This window comes from Macrosteles quadrilineatus, unplaced genomic scaffold, assembly GCF_028750875.1.
Source record: "Macrosteles quadrilineatus isolate MER2022 unplaced genomic scaffold, UCM_ALF_1.0 Scaffold_2__2_contigs__length_208266976, whole genome shotgun sequence".
NCBI classification, from domain to species: Eukaryota; Metazoa; Arthropoda; class Insecta; order Hemiptera; family Cicadellidae; genus Macrosteles; species Macrosteles quadrilineatus.
This window is the reverse complement of record NW_026542595.1, coordinates 132,075,650-132,091,815: the sequence shown is the minus strand read 5'-3', so window position 1 is coordinate 132,091,815 and position 16,166 is coordinate 132,075,650. Positions and strand designations below refer to the sequence as shown.

Below are 16,166 nucleotides of genomic sequence, written 5' to 3'. Positions count from 1 at the left end.
TTTTTTTTTAACTAGTCGTTTCACAGTTCAGTTCTTGGAATTGAAAAGATTCACTTAACAGTATTGTTTACTTACTTAAAATAATTAGCTGTTAAAATCAATTTAATTGTTAATAATCGGTGCAGTTAGTGTTTATCGCAATGATTCGTTGCATCACTGTCAGTGGCAATGAGAGGCTATGAACGAAAACATAACCTCTCTTAGAAGCTATGAGTAGTGATTAAAAAAACAGTCGTAGCTAAAGTAGTGTACGTAACTCACGTAAATAGTCTTTACGGCAATCATAAAAGTTTTTAAGGTACTCAACAAGGCTTGTACCTTAAAGGCTCTTGTCGTTAACAATATCTTTGCAAGATCGTTGCGTAAACTACTATAAACAAACCTTTAAAAATACCTTTAAAATATATAAATATATATATTTTTAAGTTGCTCTGTGATGTGCTTAACATGTTTTATGTGACTGTTATGGAGTTTATGTATTTAAAATTAAAATTCAACAGCTATATTTCAAATATTTGGAAATGCACTAAACGAACAAGCCTTACACGAGAAACTTAAATTTAAAAGTAACACGGTGAGACAAAAGTGAGAGAAAATCTGTTCCAACTTTGTCGCAAGCAATATCCAAATTGAAATGTAAAGGAGATGGAATGTAACTTTCCCGCGTTATGTATGAAACTTGCCGCCAAAGACACATACAATGTCACATTAAAACAGACATTACACCTGCTTGACACAGCCGAGCTGGTCGTTCTGTGGCAATGGCTGTCTTCTCTTGTACATCTCATTACTTTCAAATTAGTTTATTTTCATTAGAAAGTTTCTAAGATACTAAACGAGGTAGTGTTCAATGAAAGTAACAAATTATTAAAAAAGTATTTTAGTGCATGTTGTACTAGTAAGATACTAGTGGCTGGAGCTAGTCTAATGGTAGAGGTCTGTTGTTCAAATCCCGCTAATGACCAACGCATTTTAGCTTTGCGATAATTTTACCTCTCCCTTAGCCTGAAGTAATGTGAAAAACTATTCTAGGCTAGAGCACAGAGCCCTATAATGTGAAGGGAAGGGATACAAAATGATGGCCAAGGATAAAAAATGAAGAAGCTGACAATAAGATGAAATGTAACTTGACCTCTTCAAAATTACTCTCATGAATAGTTGGGGCTTAAAGTGTTACATACAACGCCTTTCTATATGATTTTGCCTTTTATCGTTAGTAAAAAATAAATCATGTTTAAAAGTATTTAAACTGGTATATTACATTTTTTGGACCACCTTTGTAATTTATTAATATTATAAACTAATTTTATTATTGAAAAAAAGATATATCTAACCATTTCACTAATATTAAGTCTTTATATTTAATCAACACTAATTTCTCGGCATAAAGGTAAATTGCTGACTTACTATTTATGAAGAAATAGTGTTATGCAAGGGAAATATATTTCGTAAGGGTTTTTGACCTATTTTTATATCCAACGTAACATTGATAAAGTACAGTAGATAATTTATAGTGCTAAAGTGAAGACAGCCGGGTAAAGGTAACAAGATATCTGTCTCGTTTTCGTTGATGGCGGATCTGTAGTATTATTTCTCTGTCTGTTTAAAGTATTATATCATAGCAATCTTATTTTATATTATGAAAGTATTATGAATAAATGAATTGTCAATTATATTGAATACATATTATATAGTATTATGAATACATAAATGTACTCTGCACAACATCTATTTGAAGATAGATGAAGAGGATGCATATTTATTGTTCATGTGGAATTGAATAGTAATTTAATTTCACAACCATCATCGTAGAAATTGTTTGCCATAATAATTTGAAAAAGTTTTGACAAAACCTCTAAAGTACCCCATTATGTACCGAGCAGGTAAAACTTAGTATCGTTTATATTACGATAAGAAGTGTAAACAAAATATTTAATATGACACAAACCCATCAACGTGTAGCAGGTACGATTTTTGGCAAAGAGGAGTGACCAATGATAAAAGAATGACAAATTTACCATTGACTAAAATCAGCTGATCGTTTAGCCAGGCTCATTTTCATCAAAACCCCCATGATCGAGGACAATTAATTGTGCCTAGTTTCATACCCAAAAAATAACTGTTTCTAATATTCAAGCACTATACCTGCTAACCTCAAGGTGTTGCAACCTCAGCAACCTAGATTAAACACGGAGTAAACGAATCCTAAATCACCTAAGCATACATATAATAAACAACCTAAGAAAGCAATAACTTTGTATACCTTGAAATCCCCGTATACATACGTTATGTCAACATACGTGGAGACGGATGATATATTACCGCACAAATACACGCAGCTAAATCCGGTGAGCCATAAACATCCGGCCGAGGGTAGTGAAGAAAAATGTTTGTAAATCCAGAGGTTGAAGCAATGATGTTTTGCACAAACGTTGTAGCCTTAAAGTATGCATATATATTATACGTTATCCACCCTAGGCTACAATTTTGACGTTATATTGGTAAAGTTTTGACAATCACTAGTTTAATATAGGGATATTTGGCATTGAATGGCTAAAACACTGATAGGAAAGGGTCCTTCAAAATGTAAAAGTTCTATAGTGTAAAAAATATTTATTTTACTAAAGTATGCGGTAGTGACGACTGCCCTTAGCACATTATGCAGCTTGGGCCTTTTCTTTGACGTCATTACCTCTCTAAAATTGACGGACGTTATGAAATTTAAAATTTAGTTTTTGTCAAGCCACATTCGCGTCAATTAACAAAAGTATATATTTTCACCCTAGTCATGTGGTATTATAACCAGAGGTTTAAAGCTTAGGCAGTAAACTTTAACCTAAAAATAAGAGACAAACTCTACCACTCCCTAGGCAAATCGGACATTAAAAACTTTTTAAATTTTCTTACTTTACAATTTGATTGGAATTCCACTATATATTCCGTGTCTGGAGTCAATACATGTATTTTATCAGTATTAACTATAGTGTTAAACTGAACTACATGCAGAAAATGACAATCGATGTACTATCCATACATTTTAGTAACATAAATGATTGCTGCTCATATTACACGCAAAAGAGGAAAAGTGTAAGCAATAGTTTCCAACCCAATGGAGAACTAATCGAAATGCCCAGATTGGTCGTTCTATGAAGGGAAATAATAGAGACAGGCGAAAGAGCTGCAACATGGAAAGAAAGGAGAGGGTCTTTGTTTGCGCTTTTTGCATAAAATGAACAGGAATCTTACCGATGAGCTACCTACATCAATTAAGCTTGTTTATTGAAAGTAGCTCTGCATTAGTAGAGAGGTACTATTGTATTAGTTATTTAAAATTAGAACTAAGACAAGAGTGTGAACATCTTTTTGTGTAAAGTTTGCTGATTTTCCATAAGTTTCCCCTCAAGGGGGGGGGGGGTGGGAAGCTCACTCTAACGGTAACCAAGTAAAAAAAGTAATCCATGTTTTGCGCGAATGGTAGGAAGAAATTAAAGTGAAGAGTTTGGGTTATAAACTAACAAGTTTGAAGGCCTAGGTGGCAACCCCAATATATGAAAATAGCTAATAACAAACCAATTTGAAATGTTTTTCTCTTTTACCAAACCTGTTCAAGGTGTCCATATTCTGACTGGTATTTCGAATCGAAAATACACAATTCATCTTTGTTTTTTAGTTCAATTTTAGTTTGAATACTACAGAGTTTTTAGATTATTAAATTAAGATATATCTTTATTGACCCAAAATTTACAGGGAGCGGCAAAATGATCTGACGGTTTTCTTTGCCACCCTGTCGAGCGAATGACTGGCGTAGGGTGGTGGGAATAGGGGCGTTACAAAGCCAACGTGTGAACATTTGTAGTAGCCATGGTGCCGTAGGATAGCTGAGCAACATGTATTTGTAGTAGAAGTGTTTTTAAAACTGGAAATTCCTGTGTAGCTGTTCAGTACACGTTTCAATGTGGGTCAAAGAAGAAAAGTCCCAACTCGAAACACCATTTTGCTGTGGGTGGGTAACTTTAGAGCTACTAGTTCAGCATTGAAACTAAAATCTGATGACTATGTGGTGTGAAACTAAAGAGGGTGAGGAAGACTGTATGTTGTGGTTGAAAGTGTGATTCGTCGATCATAATGAAAATTTTGTTACATGTAAGAAAATCAATTACTACTTGTTCTGAAAAAGAGATGCGCTTTGCATCTCTGGGTTTCAACTGTTGCACAATTGCCATTTTGTATGACTGGAAATGCAGGTCGTATTGTAATACTCTTCTACCGAGCGGCAAGACAAGTACAGAGCTGCAGCTTATTAACGTTTAGGCCACTGAGAACTAACTTCCACAGCTTCTCTTACTCTCTCAACGTTCTCTAGCGTCCGGGCTGACCTTGGACTTGGACAGCCTGTTGGCTTTTTTCAATGCTGAACTAGTGGCTCTGAAGTTACCTACTCACTGCAAAATGGTTTTTTGAGTTGAGACTTTTCACCTTGGACCCACATTGAAACGTGTACTGAACAGCTACACAGGAATTTCCACTTTTAAAACACTTCTACTACAAATACATGTTGCTCAGCTAACCCACGGCTCCGTGGCTACTAAAAATGTTCACACGTTGGCTTTGTAACGCCCCTATTCCCACCACCCTACGCCACTCATTCGCTCGACAGGGCGACAAAGAAAACCGTCAGATCATTTTGCCGCTCCCACTTTTACAAAACAACCATCAGTATTCTCATTTCTAATACTGATAGTGGATGGTTATTATGTGCGTGCTCAAGTTTCATGTTTGAAGCAAAGCCGGAAAATGAAATGGAACTATAGGTTATGCTAAATTTTCGTTTACATTTAGATTGTAGATCAACAGTGAAACAAGCTGATTTGAATCATAACAATTAAAGGTAAAGAAACACTAGCGTGCATAAAGGAAAACAGCTGATCGGTTTCCCTTTATTCTAAAACTAGCTGTAACCCGCGGGCTTTGCCCCGTTTAACTTCTTAATTTTCAAGATGATCTCGTTTGCATGGCTCAATCACGTCCTGGTTGAAGTTCGTTCGCTACGCTCACTCACCTTTAGATTGGAGCTCGTTCGCTACGCTCACTCACCTTTAGGTTGGAGCTCGTTCGCTGCGCTCACTTTCCTTCAGGTCAGCTCGTTCGCTACGCTCACTCGCCTCCAGGTTGAAGTTCGTTCGCTACGCTCACTCACCTTTTGGTTGCAAATTAGCTGTTGTCATAAATCTAAAAGAAATAATAGTGCTAGTGCTGCACCCTGTTGGTAATCCTTGTAACTTTAATGCTATTGAACATCATAGAACAGAACCAACTTGTTTAATTGAAACAGCTGTTAAGATTCATTAATTCCATTTCTCATAAGTTTAACATGGGAAACTCCAGAGCCACTGGGGCGGAGCCCGGAAGGATTTTTGGGATAAAAATATGCCTATATGTTAATCGGGAATATGAGCTATCATCATGCCGAATTTCAGCCCGATCCGACCAGTATTTTTTGCGTTCACTTGTCACAAACATACATCCATCCATACATCCATACATCTAAACTTTCACTTTTTTTAGTATCAGGCCTTATTGGAAAATTGTTACTTTCTGCACGTAGTGAGGAAAAAAGTAGTCATTGACAGTCGTTAATATATATTATTTGCATTGAAATATATATTATAATGAAATGTGAGAAGCCCACTTCCGGCGAATTGTCAACATTCACATTTCAGGTGAGAGTATAAATTTTGCGACATGTCAACAATTATTGCTAGAAATTCCGTTTTTAATATCTGAAACGAAAAATATAACAAATTAATTTTAAGAAAGAAGTAATACCTTTTACATGTTAAGTTAACACGTAGCTTTACGAGCGTATAGTGAAATGTAAGTACTAATATCTGTTCTTGTATTATGTTCCCTTAACATTCCTTCCTGGATGACGTTAGGGGCAGAGCTATGATATTTTCGCTTGGGAATTTTCGAATGGTTCAACTGTTTCTGACAAGGAATATAAAGTGTTGTAAACGAGTAAATCCCTTTCGAAAACGGAGAAAACTCAGTCTACTTTACATGTAAACTGCTTTTATATTTATTGCCTACTCGTGTGGCATTTCCTCCTGCAAGTAATGTACTTAACTCTGTTCGGAATAAACATGATGCTTTGTAATATTATTTGATACGAATCATACAGTTCAAAATGTGTTATTAGAGTGAAAAATGTGAATAGATTACCTTAACATTTTATTGTTACCTTCTTGGATTTCTTGCATATAAGCATAAAGAAAACTTTTGTATAATATATAAATACATGATGAATATCATGAAAAACCTTTAAAAACCTTTGATCAGAAAAATAAATCAAATGAAATAGAAGATCGGTTGGACGGAAAAACTGACTAAACAAGATTTTAATTTACTAAATCTCTGACCACAGACCTCTGTATCACGTACAAAGGGGTTTACAGTCAGTGATTCCCTCCCCCTTTCAAAACATCTCTGATGTGTAAGTGCGGTGTTTATGAGAGGTGACTGAAAACATATTCTTCATGTCCCACCAACATCCTAGGACGCTAGGTTCGAGTCCGGAACTGTTTTACACATTACTTCAGGCTAGTCATAATGTCAGGTCCTAGAAGGTCACGAGTTTACCACATAAATAAAATCTATTAGTGATTGTCGAAAATTCATCTAAAAAAAACAACTTATAACTGAAAAAAATACTGAACACATTAATTCACCAGACGTTAATTCCCGCAATAAAGAGCTTCAATCAACTTATTTATGTCAACTTATTGGAAGCTATTTTTTTCAAATCATGTAAACTCTCATGAAATCAAAAACTAAGAGAGAAAATTACATTTTTACAGAGGTAAACTTAAAGAGTAGCTCTCTTAACAAACTTAAATTTAAATAAAAATCTAGAACAACTAGTTTTAGAAGAAATGTTTATTTTTGTAGTACTGAATCTTATAGGCTCTATCTTATAGTCAATGCTAGTACACACGTTTCTTACATGAGTTAAATTATTGAAGATTAAGAGAAATATTTGGCAGGAAGTCGGAATAAGACAAACAGTAAGACAAAGCAAATGTTTGAGTAAATCTTTTGAAATAAGCAATAACATCCATGGCACAACTTCACAATGCACTAATGACTATTTTTACTGGATGTGTTTTTGCAACATAAACAATTTCTGCCGGCAATCGTTTGATACGAATAAAAATTTAAGAGAAAAAATTATAACCTGGTAGTAATGGTAAAAGAAGTAGGATAGAACATTAAACAATGAAGAGGTATAATGGCTACAGATACAGGTTTATTTCATTATGAAGTTTTGGCTTAGTTATCAGATTATTACTACTTTTACAATAGCAAATATCGAGTTTTTAGATTAGATCAAACCCCCACAGCTGTTGGAACAGGTTCATTTTCAACATGAGTATTTGTTTCGTCTTTCTGAAAATAAACAATTAAAATATTTAGAATTAATGATTTAATAGTCGTTTCTTAAACTAGCCTTTCCAATTCAGATCTCATAGTTGGAAAGATTCACTTATATAAAAATATTGTTTAATTACTTAACAGTAGTTTTGTTACTTTATAGTTCAAGCATTGACTATTGGATAGGTACAAGTTTGGACCAATTTAAGATTGAGATTTACTTTTATAGCCCAGTAACTTAAGTTAAAAATCAAGGCCAACAAAGACATGAAAGATGTAAAGCTGATTTTTTGCATGGTGATAGTGTATGATAGGAAGGGTGTTTTCTGAAAGTTCCCCGAATTTCCCCCCCTTGCTTCCCCTTAAAACCCCCCCCCTCCCCCAAAACACCAGGTTGAAAGTGTAGTGTTTTACTAAATCACCTATATCTTTTTATGTAAACGAGCTATCAGCATAATTATTTTTTCTTTGAACTCCCCGTAAAATTTACTTTAATAAAATAACCTTACATGTAGCATTATCTCTATTGGGTGGGTTTATATCTGTGATATAACAAAAAATATTATTTTTTTTACATAAAATTGTAGATTAGGTCAAACCCTGGTTTTTGCAGTAGGTCGTACGTCAATGTGTTTGAAACAAAACTTTTTACCCATTTTATGAGCTTTCCAAAAATGTATAACAATATATATTTTAATTTAAGTTGTTACCGAATGAAGCTATTTAAATCCATGCTTCACTTAGCACATCATTCCAAATTGTTCAGTAAATATTACTAAATGATTACTTTTTATTTATTTATTGTTTACACACCCTGTGTGAATGTTTTACAAGAAAAATAAGAACACTGAATTACAAAAATAGTAAGAAAATAATTACTCACAAGGATTCAAAATTAAGTAATCGGTAGTTATAAGAAAAGGCAAATATATGCTCAACAGGTTTAATTAGCCTAATGTTAAAAAACACTTAAGTAAGGCATAAACAATACAGTGCATATCAACTTTCTTTTCCCTCATCATCGTCAGTTCCTTCGTCAATGAAGGGTGGGAGTGAATTTATACAATCAATGCTTTATACAATCATTTATACAATCAATTTAGTTGTACAAAGTTAAAAAAAAAAAAAAATTAGTATTTTCTCACCACTTAAAATTTGTAGATCACTTAGCTTATTACCAATAACTTTTAAATGGAGGGAAAATCTACCAAAGTGGATGTGATATTCTGAAAGAGAATACAATTTACTACAAATAACTACCATGCATTTTTTGAAAATTCTTAATAAAGGCAGGCAAAAGCTGGCTACAAATAGAAACTTGAAAACAGAAACTTGAAAAAAGAAACTTTCACCACAAATATTTGATAAAATCACACTTTCATAATTATTTGCAAATCTACATGAATTAGGCTTTCCAATGACCCATTAATTAACAAAATCGGTCTAGTAGAAGTCTAGATTTAGTTGTACAAAGTTTAACGAAAATATCCCTTACTCAGTATTTTATCATTACTATAAATTCAGAGGTTGCTTAGCCTTTTAGCAAATAACTTTTAAATGGTGAGGAAATCCACCAGAGTGGAAGGTGATATTCTGAAAGAGAATAACATTTCCTACAAATTGGTACCATGCACTTTTTGGAAATACTCAAAATAAGTAGCCAAAAGTCGCACCCAAATAAAACGTGTGAAAAACACAGTTTTCAATGTATTTCTTATGGAAAACATTTTTTTTCACCATAAATCATAACAAAAACAAACTTTCATAATTATTTGCAAATTTACATGAATTAAGCTTTTCAACGACACAATAATTATAAAATAGGTCCAGTAGAACTCTAGATTTAGTTGTACAAATATTTTTAAAACTGAATTATACAGGGTTAGTAAAAAGTGTGGAGACCCCCTGTTATTTTTTTAACGGCCCATACTAGAAAAAATAAACTGGGCACACCTTTATGGCATGTTATGAAGTACTTTTTGGGCATAACCACCACTTGGTGTACATCCCCAAAATGGGGGATTTTGGGGGAAACTCAAACAACCCTTTAAAAACCACATTTTAAATGTTAAGCCCCATTGAGTGGCCCCTCATTTTGAAGGTCCTGGTCAAAGAAAACTAACAACGCAAACTAGAGGTTTCTATCTCAATCCAGTAAAAAATGGAAGCTGATTGAAATCTTTAGAAATCAGAAATAACTTGCAATTTAATATTAAATTGGCTGCCATATTTTACTGTGTTAAGATAGAGACCTCTAGTTTGCTAGTTTTCTTTTATTATGATCTTCAAAATGAGGGGTCACTCGATGGGGCTTATCATTTAAAGTTTTTGAGTTTCCCCCAAAAATCCCCCATTTTGGGTTTGGTAACCAAGTGGCTATTAGGCTTCAAAAGTACTTCATAACATGCCAAAAAGGTGTGTAGAGTTTAGTTTTCCTAGTGTGAGCCGTTACAAAATTTACAGGGGGTCTCCAGACTTGAAAAGCTGTAAGTTAAATTTAACTTCTGAGAATTTCAATTGGCTGCCATGTTTTACTGGATTGAGGTAGATACCTCTAATTTGCGTTGTTGGCTTTCTTTTACCAGGACCTTCAAAATGAGGGGTCACTCAATGGGGCTTAAAATTTGAAATTTTAGAGTTTCCCCTAAAATCCCCCATTTTGGGGATGATCATCAAGTGGCGGTTATTCCCAAAAAGTACTTCATAACATGCCATAAAGGTGTGCCGAGTTTAGTTTTTTTAGTATGGGCCGTTAAAAAAATTTACAGGGGGTCTCCACACTTTTTACTAACCCTGTATATAGAATAGATATTTACTGGACAAGTTGGAATGGTACGCTAAATGCGCTTTGTGGCTGTTTGAAGCATGGATTTAAATGGCTTCATTCGGTAACAATTTAAATTAAAATATATATTGTTATACATTTTTGGAAAGCTCATCAAACAGGTAAAAAGTGTTGTTACATTGACGTACTACCTTCTGCAAAACCGACGTTTGGCTTAATCTACAACTTCACGTTTTAAATAAAATAATATTTATTTTGTATCACATATAAAATCCCACCCAATAGAGATAATGCTACGTGTAAGGTTATTTTATTAAAGTAAATTTAACGGGGAGTTCAAAGAAAAAACAATTATGCTGATAGCTCGTTTACATCAAAAGATATAGGTGATTTAGTTAAACACTACACTTTCAACCTGGTGTTTCGGGGGAGGGGGGGGGGGTTTAAGGGGAAGCAAGGGGGGGAAATTCAGGGAACTTTCAGAAAACACCTTTCCTATTATATACTATCACCATGCAAAAAATCAGCTTTACATCTTTCATGTCTAGGTTCTTACCTAAAGTGACTGGGCTATTAAGGATTGAGAGAAGAAGTAAAATTGTAATGTTTTGAACGCCAGCTTATCAGCTGTTAAGGCCAATTTAATTGATTATACATTGAGTGAGCGGTTGGAACAATAAGTTGTAGTATCACAATCAGTGGCAATGAGAGATAATAAACGAAAGCATAACCTCTATTAGACGTTATGAGTATTGAGTAGTGAGCGCTTTTATGTTTAGGTTTAGCTATGACTCAGACAAGTCACTACTTGTCTCTTGGATATAGTGACGGGTAAGTCCATTAAGACTAATTGCACCATAATTTCAGTTGTATATCAGTCGTTTAGTAAAAAGGAAGTATTGCACATAAACAGTTGATATAACCATTAGTTTTTGGGACTGCTTTGAAAAAATCGCAACAGAAGCGGACCAATATTGTGCAAATGAGGAGGGAAAAAATTCTAGAGCAACTGAGGTAAATCTGTTCGTCTGGTTCGAAAAGGAGACCCTTTCGAGTGGTGGTCAACTAACGCCTAACAGTTATCGATTCTATCAAGACTAGTTAAGAATCCTTGAAAGGTGGCAGCCATCTTGGCTTGGATGATTTCAAACAGCTGTGGAAGAGTTATTCATCGTCTAAAACATTTTTCAAACACCAAAGTGATTATAATTTAAATATCTGGTATACTGTGAGATTATAATGTTCTATGTAGTTTTGAATTGTTCTCCAATTCAGTCCATGGAAGCTAACGGCCATCTTGGATTTGCCCGCCATAAGGGCAATGTTAATTTTGTTAATTTCAAACAGCCGTTGAAGAGTTATTTACCATCTCAAAATATTTTTCAAACACCAGAGTGATTTTAAATTTAAATATCTAGTAAACTTTGTGATTAGAAATTAAATTTCTTTGTAGTTCTTTAATTTTTTTACGAGTTAGAACTCCTAGGCTCCAAGGACCCTTAAGATTTATCCATCATCTCCTTACAGCAATGTCTACAGTAAAAGGCTGTTTTCAGTAGCAGAACTAATAGGGAATGAGGCAAAACGCAACCGTTTACTGCCAGAACGTGCAGATACTTTTTAATCATTTTCGTTTTTAATCATCACAATTTACCATTGATTAAGTTTGGTTATGAGTTCACAAAGTTCTGATAATAATAAGACTCTAATAATATTTGGTAGCTTTCTTCCAGGAAAAGGTGTATCCTGACAGACTATTAATTCATATAACATACAAAATCAAAGTTCATATACATATCCTTCAGAAGAGTTGGCGGCAATAAACTATTTATTTGTATAGTGACAAAGTCCTTTAACAGAACCTTTTATACTGTTGTATGTATTGTGTTCACTTAAAATAAAAACTGAGCTTTATGCAAATCTTTCATAATATTTAGCTAAAAAAAAACCTCTATAGTACCTCTCTCAGTAGGCCTACAAATGTCGTCCGGTCGGGTATTGTTTAAACGAGCGTACGCTACAAAAACACATGTAAATAATAAAAATAGCATGCTAAAACGTTCTGTGTTTGTGTGTATATGTGGTCTGTATATAGTCGACAATCATCTCTCGATGTGAAAATTGTACATAGAAAAATGCTGCTGAAGATGAGCCGTATTTAGGCTTGAAACATGTACAGCATAATTCAAGTATTAATAATTGACACCTACTGGCATACGTGATACGTAAGTAGATTATTATCTATAATAGCATAAAAAAAACGTGATTTCCAAGTCCGAATTTTAAAGTTAATTTATTAAGGATTGAAAATGCCAACTTACTTTCTTACATTGTGAGTGTCTCGATGATGTTTTACGTTTTTCTTGGTCTTCAAGAAAGTCTTCCAGGGCCTTCAACCTCATACAAATGTCTTCGACTGAAAATAAACAGGTTGACACACTTTTTGTGGAAGATGAATTATTTTATGGTTTTCCAAAATTTTAAGTCAATAAATTGGTTAATGCTGCTCTCACCTTAGGGGGTTCATGCACAATATATAGTCCCAATTTTAGGAGTAAAGATTCCTTCTTCCTGAAATAGAATAACAGAGAGGCCAGGAAATTTACAGGACACTAAAAATACATTTAAAAGGTAGATTTTGTATGCAGATCTCAAATTTTGATCAATATTACTTTTTGATTGTTTTTGTAAAGATTTTTTTTTTAGATACAACATTTTAATGTAAGTTTGTATATCCTTCAAGCATTACCAACGCATCCAATAACTTTGCCTGTTGAAATAAAGGATTTTCATTTCATCCAAAGCTGCGAAACTAATCATATAATAAAGAACAGTTTTGGTTATGATGGTTTTGGTACATATTATTCCTTTCGATGGTTTCTATCTCATTCCAGTCAAAGGTTTTGATTCCTAAATTCTGATATCGATTCTAGTATCTATATTTATACAATACGTTATTGATATTACAGACACATAATTTTGATTTGCTCTGTATATTTCCTTTAAATTATTTTTTTTTTAATTTAAAATGCTATATCTTTTGTGTTGCTACACAAGGGAAGAATATAATTCGACCTGAAGATTCTGTAACATTATTTATAATTTGTAAAGTAACTAGTAATGCATTTAATGTTTATTTAAATAATCTAACATCCTATTACCGAATAAATGAACTTATCAATGATTATAGCATTACAGTACAAAATAAGCCACCCCTACGTATGTCATTAGTATCCAAATGCTTAATTTGCGTTACAGCTGCATTGTTAAGCAAATGGCATTATAACTTATATTGGAGATATTGGCAAGAAATAGTGAAATCTATAATATTAAAACGAAACAGTGTTTTTTTATTTCACGATTCTGAATCAACCACTCGACGGATTTACATGATTTTTGTGTTGAAAGAAAGATAATTTTGAGAACTAGGGAATGCCGAAGCCATAATTTTAGTTTTGGGTCCCAGTTTTTTAGAAATTAAGTTTTAATTTTTAAAAAGTCTAGCAGCCGACGCTAAGATTCTAAACTAGCTTTCGGCATAAAATAATTTGCTTAACATAACAGCTGTAAACATTCAGCTTTTGTGTCACAAATTCAGCATTTGGATAAAAATGTAAAGACATACTTAGCGTTGACTTATTTATACTATGTGTAATGCTAATCATTGATACGATCAATTCTTCTGTAAGAGGATGACAGATTAATTAAATATACATAGTAAAATACTAGGATGTTCAAAATATTTTTTAAAGCAATCTTTGTAATCTTCGATTTGTTTTAGAGCAATATAATTTGTTTTAACTAACAGCTGGTTAAATATAAGCTATGGAACTATAGTCTAGTCAAGATATGAAAAAAACACCTTAACCCTACAAAAATTGCTCTAAAAGTTTTTTTGACGGTTTTCATTTCCAAAAAGTATGTTAAATTACATACTAAAAGTCTAATAAAATCGGAGTGTCGGAAATTGGGTTTTTCCAATATGGCGTCCAAAAATTTGAAAAAATAATCAACCTTACTATTTTCTCTGTAACTTTTCTTCTCAACGTCCAATTTAGACCGAATTTGGTACAAACCTTTGAAACTGTATTATCTATAAACTATTCATGATTTAAGATAAATAATATGCAGTAAACGTGTTGTATAGGGTTAAAAATAGGTAAAAATCTGCCTTAAGTTGTTAGTAGTAAATAACTTATTTCAATATTGGTCACCATAGGGAACAAAACTTTTTATCCCTAGTCTGTGCTATACCCATGTTGTAAATCCTTAAAAAATATATGCAATTTAGTATTTTTAATAATTAAATTATCTTAAGTGGTGGTGGGATAATTATAAAGAAAACTATGTAATTCTTATGGGAATTCTGAAAATTACCATATATTAATTGTTAGTTGGTACGTTTGGATAACAATTCATCGTGGCCTGTATCGTCTCCACAGATAAAAACACACACATATTTGTCATAAGCGAATTCTGTGTTGAGTCAAGTAATAGAATTTGTTTCAATACTTTTTTTACGCTCATTCAATTCTTTTATTTTGTAATAGTTCACAAGTAGTTTATAAAAAGATTTACATGTATAATGCTAACAGATATATTTTGGTAATACTGTTGTTAATCAGCTGTTTTTAAACTCCACTTAGATCAAATTTAGTCTAGGCAAGATATAAAATAAAACCCCTTAACCTTAAAAAAATTGCTTTAAAAGATTTTTTAATGGTTTACATTTCCAATAAGTGTGTGAAATAATATACTAAAAGTCAAATAAAATCGGAGTCTCGGAAATCGGTTTTTTTTTCAATATGGCCAACATTTCCAAATTTCACTATAATATTTCCATAGACAAGCAAACTTTAACACTTTATTTATTCTCCATAAGAACAACATGGTCATTTTAAATGTACACTTTTTTATTTTCTCCGTAACCGTTAGGCATACAACAAAGCTTCTGTATACTAAATTATTTGTTTTTTACTTAAAATTAACAGTGTTTCTTTTTTTATATCTTGGTTTTCCTTCCGTTGGAGTCGTATATTAGTTGCTTTTGATGTGTCAATGAAAAATACAATTGTAAAATAATGATTAAATCAATAACACAACATAACAAATGGAAACGCGTGCACACGGTTTGGCCTGAGCCCGGAGAACGAAAATCAGAGCTGAAATCATACTGTCAAACATTGCACATCTTTTCTAGTTTAAAATTGAAGATTTGTTTTGTAATCTTACGAATTCTGTTATAGTTTCCATTTTGAGAACCAAATGTATGTAAAGGTTAAAATTATTATTAATTATTATGAAGGCAACTCCCCTTTTCGCGGTAGTAAGTCAGAAATATATCTATGAATTTATCTCTGAATTTTAAAAGAAAATTTGGAAATTATAAAAAAATGTCCATTCATATGAAACTAGAAATAAAATTTATATAAATTTATCAATCTCAGCTTCTATGAAAAACCTAAAAAAAGGAAACCTTCATGTGATCAAAAGTTTTGAATCATTTTCCTACCAAATTAAAAAGTAAAATAAACCAAAATTATTTCATAAATCTAGTGAATCAACTGCTAAAAAAAGAAAAGAACTATTATTCATTTGAGGAGTTTTTTCAATTAATGTAAACAAATAATGTTGAGATGCTCTGCTGAAAAAAAATAAACAATGAAAACGACTCGATGACCCAAAGTGCCGCTCCAGAGATTCTTTTAAGATTTTTTCACTGCAACTACTCTACTGGCTGCAAGAATTTGCAATGCTCCTGCAACAAAGTATGTGTTACCTTGTACTACAGCTTGTGGACTTTACCAGCTTGGAGAACAATGTGACAGTTCGTAAAGTGATCATAACAGTGTACAACTTGATGAAAATTATGATTTATTATTTGTATAATGCTCTACTACTAACCACAATAAAGTGTGACTATATTATACTATTACTAATATCATAGATG

The 16,166-nt window shown here is 32.9% G+C and overlaps 1 protein-coding gene across 2 annotated transcripts in view; it reads right to left on the bottom strand.

Annotated features, from left to right (window-relative positions):
• LOC128987662 (uncharacterized) overlaps positions 1-16,166 on the bottom strand; it is an 80,245-nt gene that overhangs the window by 59,845 nt on the left and 4,234 nt on the right. For both annotated transcript variants that reach the window (XM_054408630.1, XM_054408631.1), the window contains exon 2: positions 12,538-12,632. In XM_054408630.1, the coding sequence (XP_054264605.1) occupies positions 12,538-12,632 (95 nt within the window). The remainder of the gene's footprint in view (positions 1-12,537; positions 12,633-16,166) is intronic.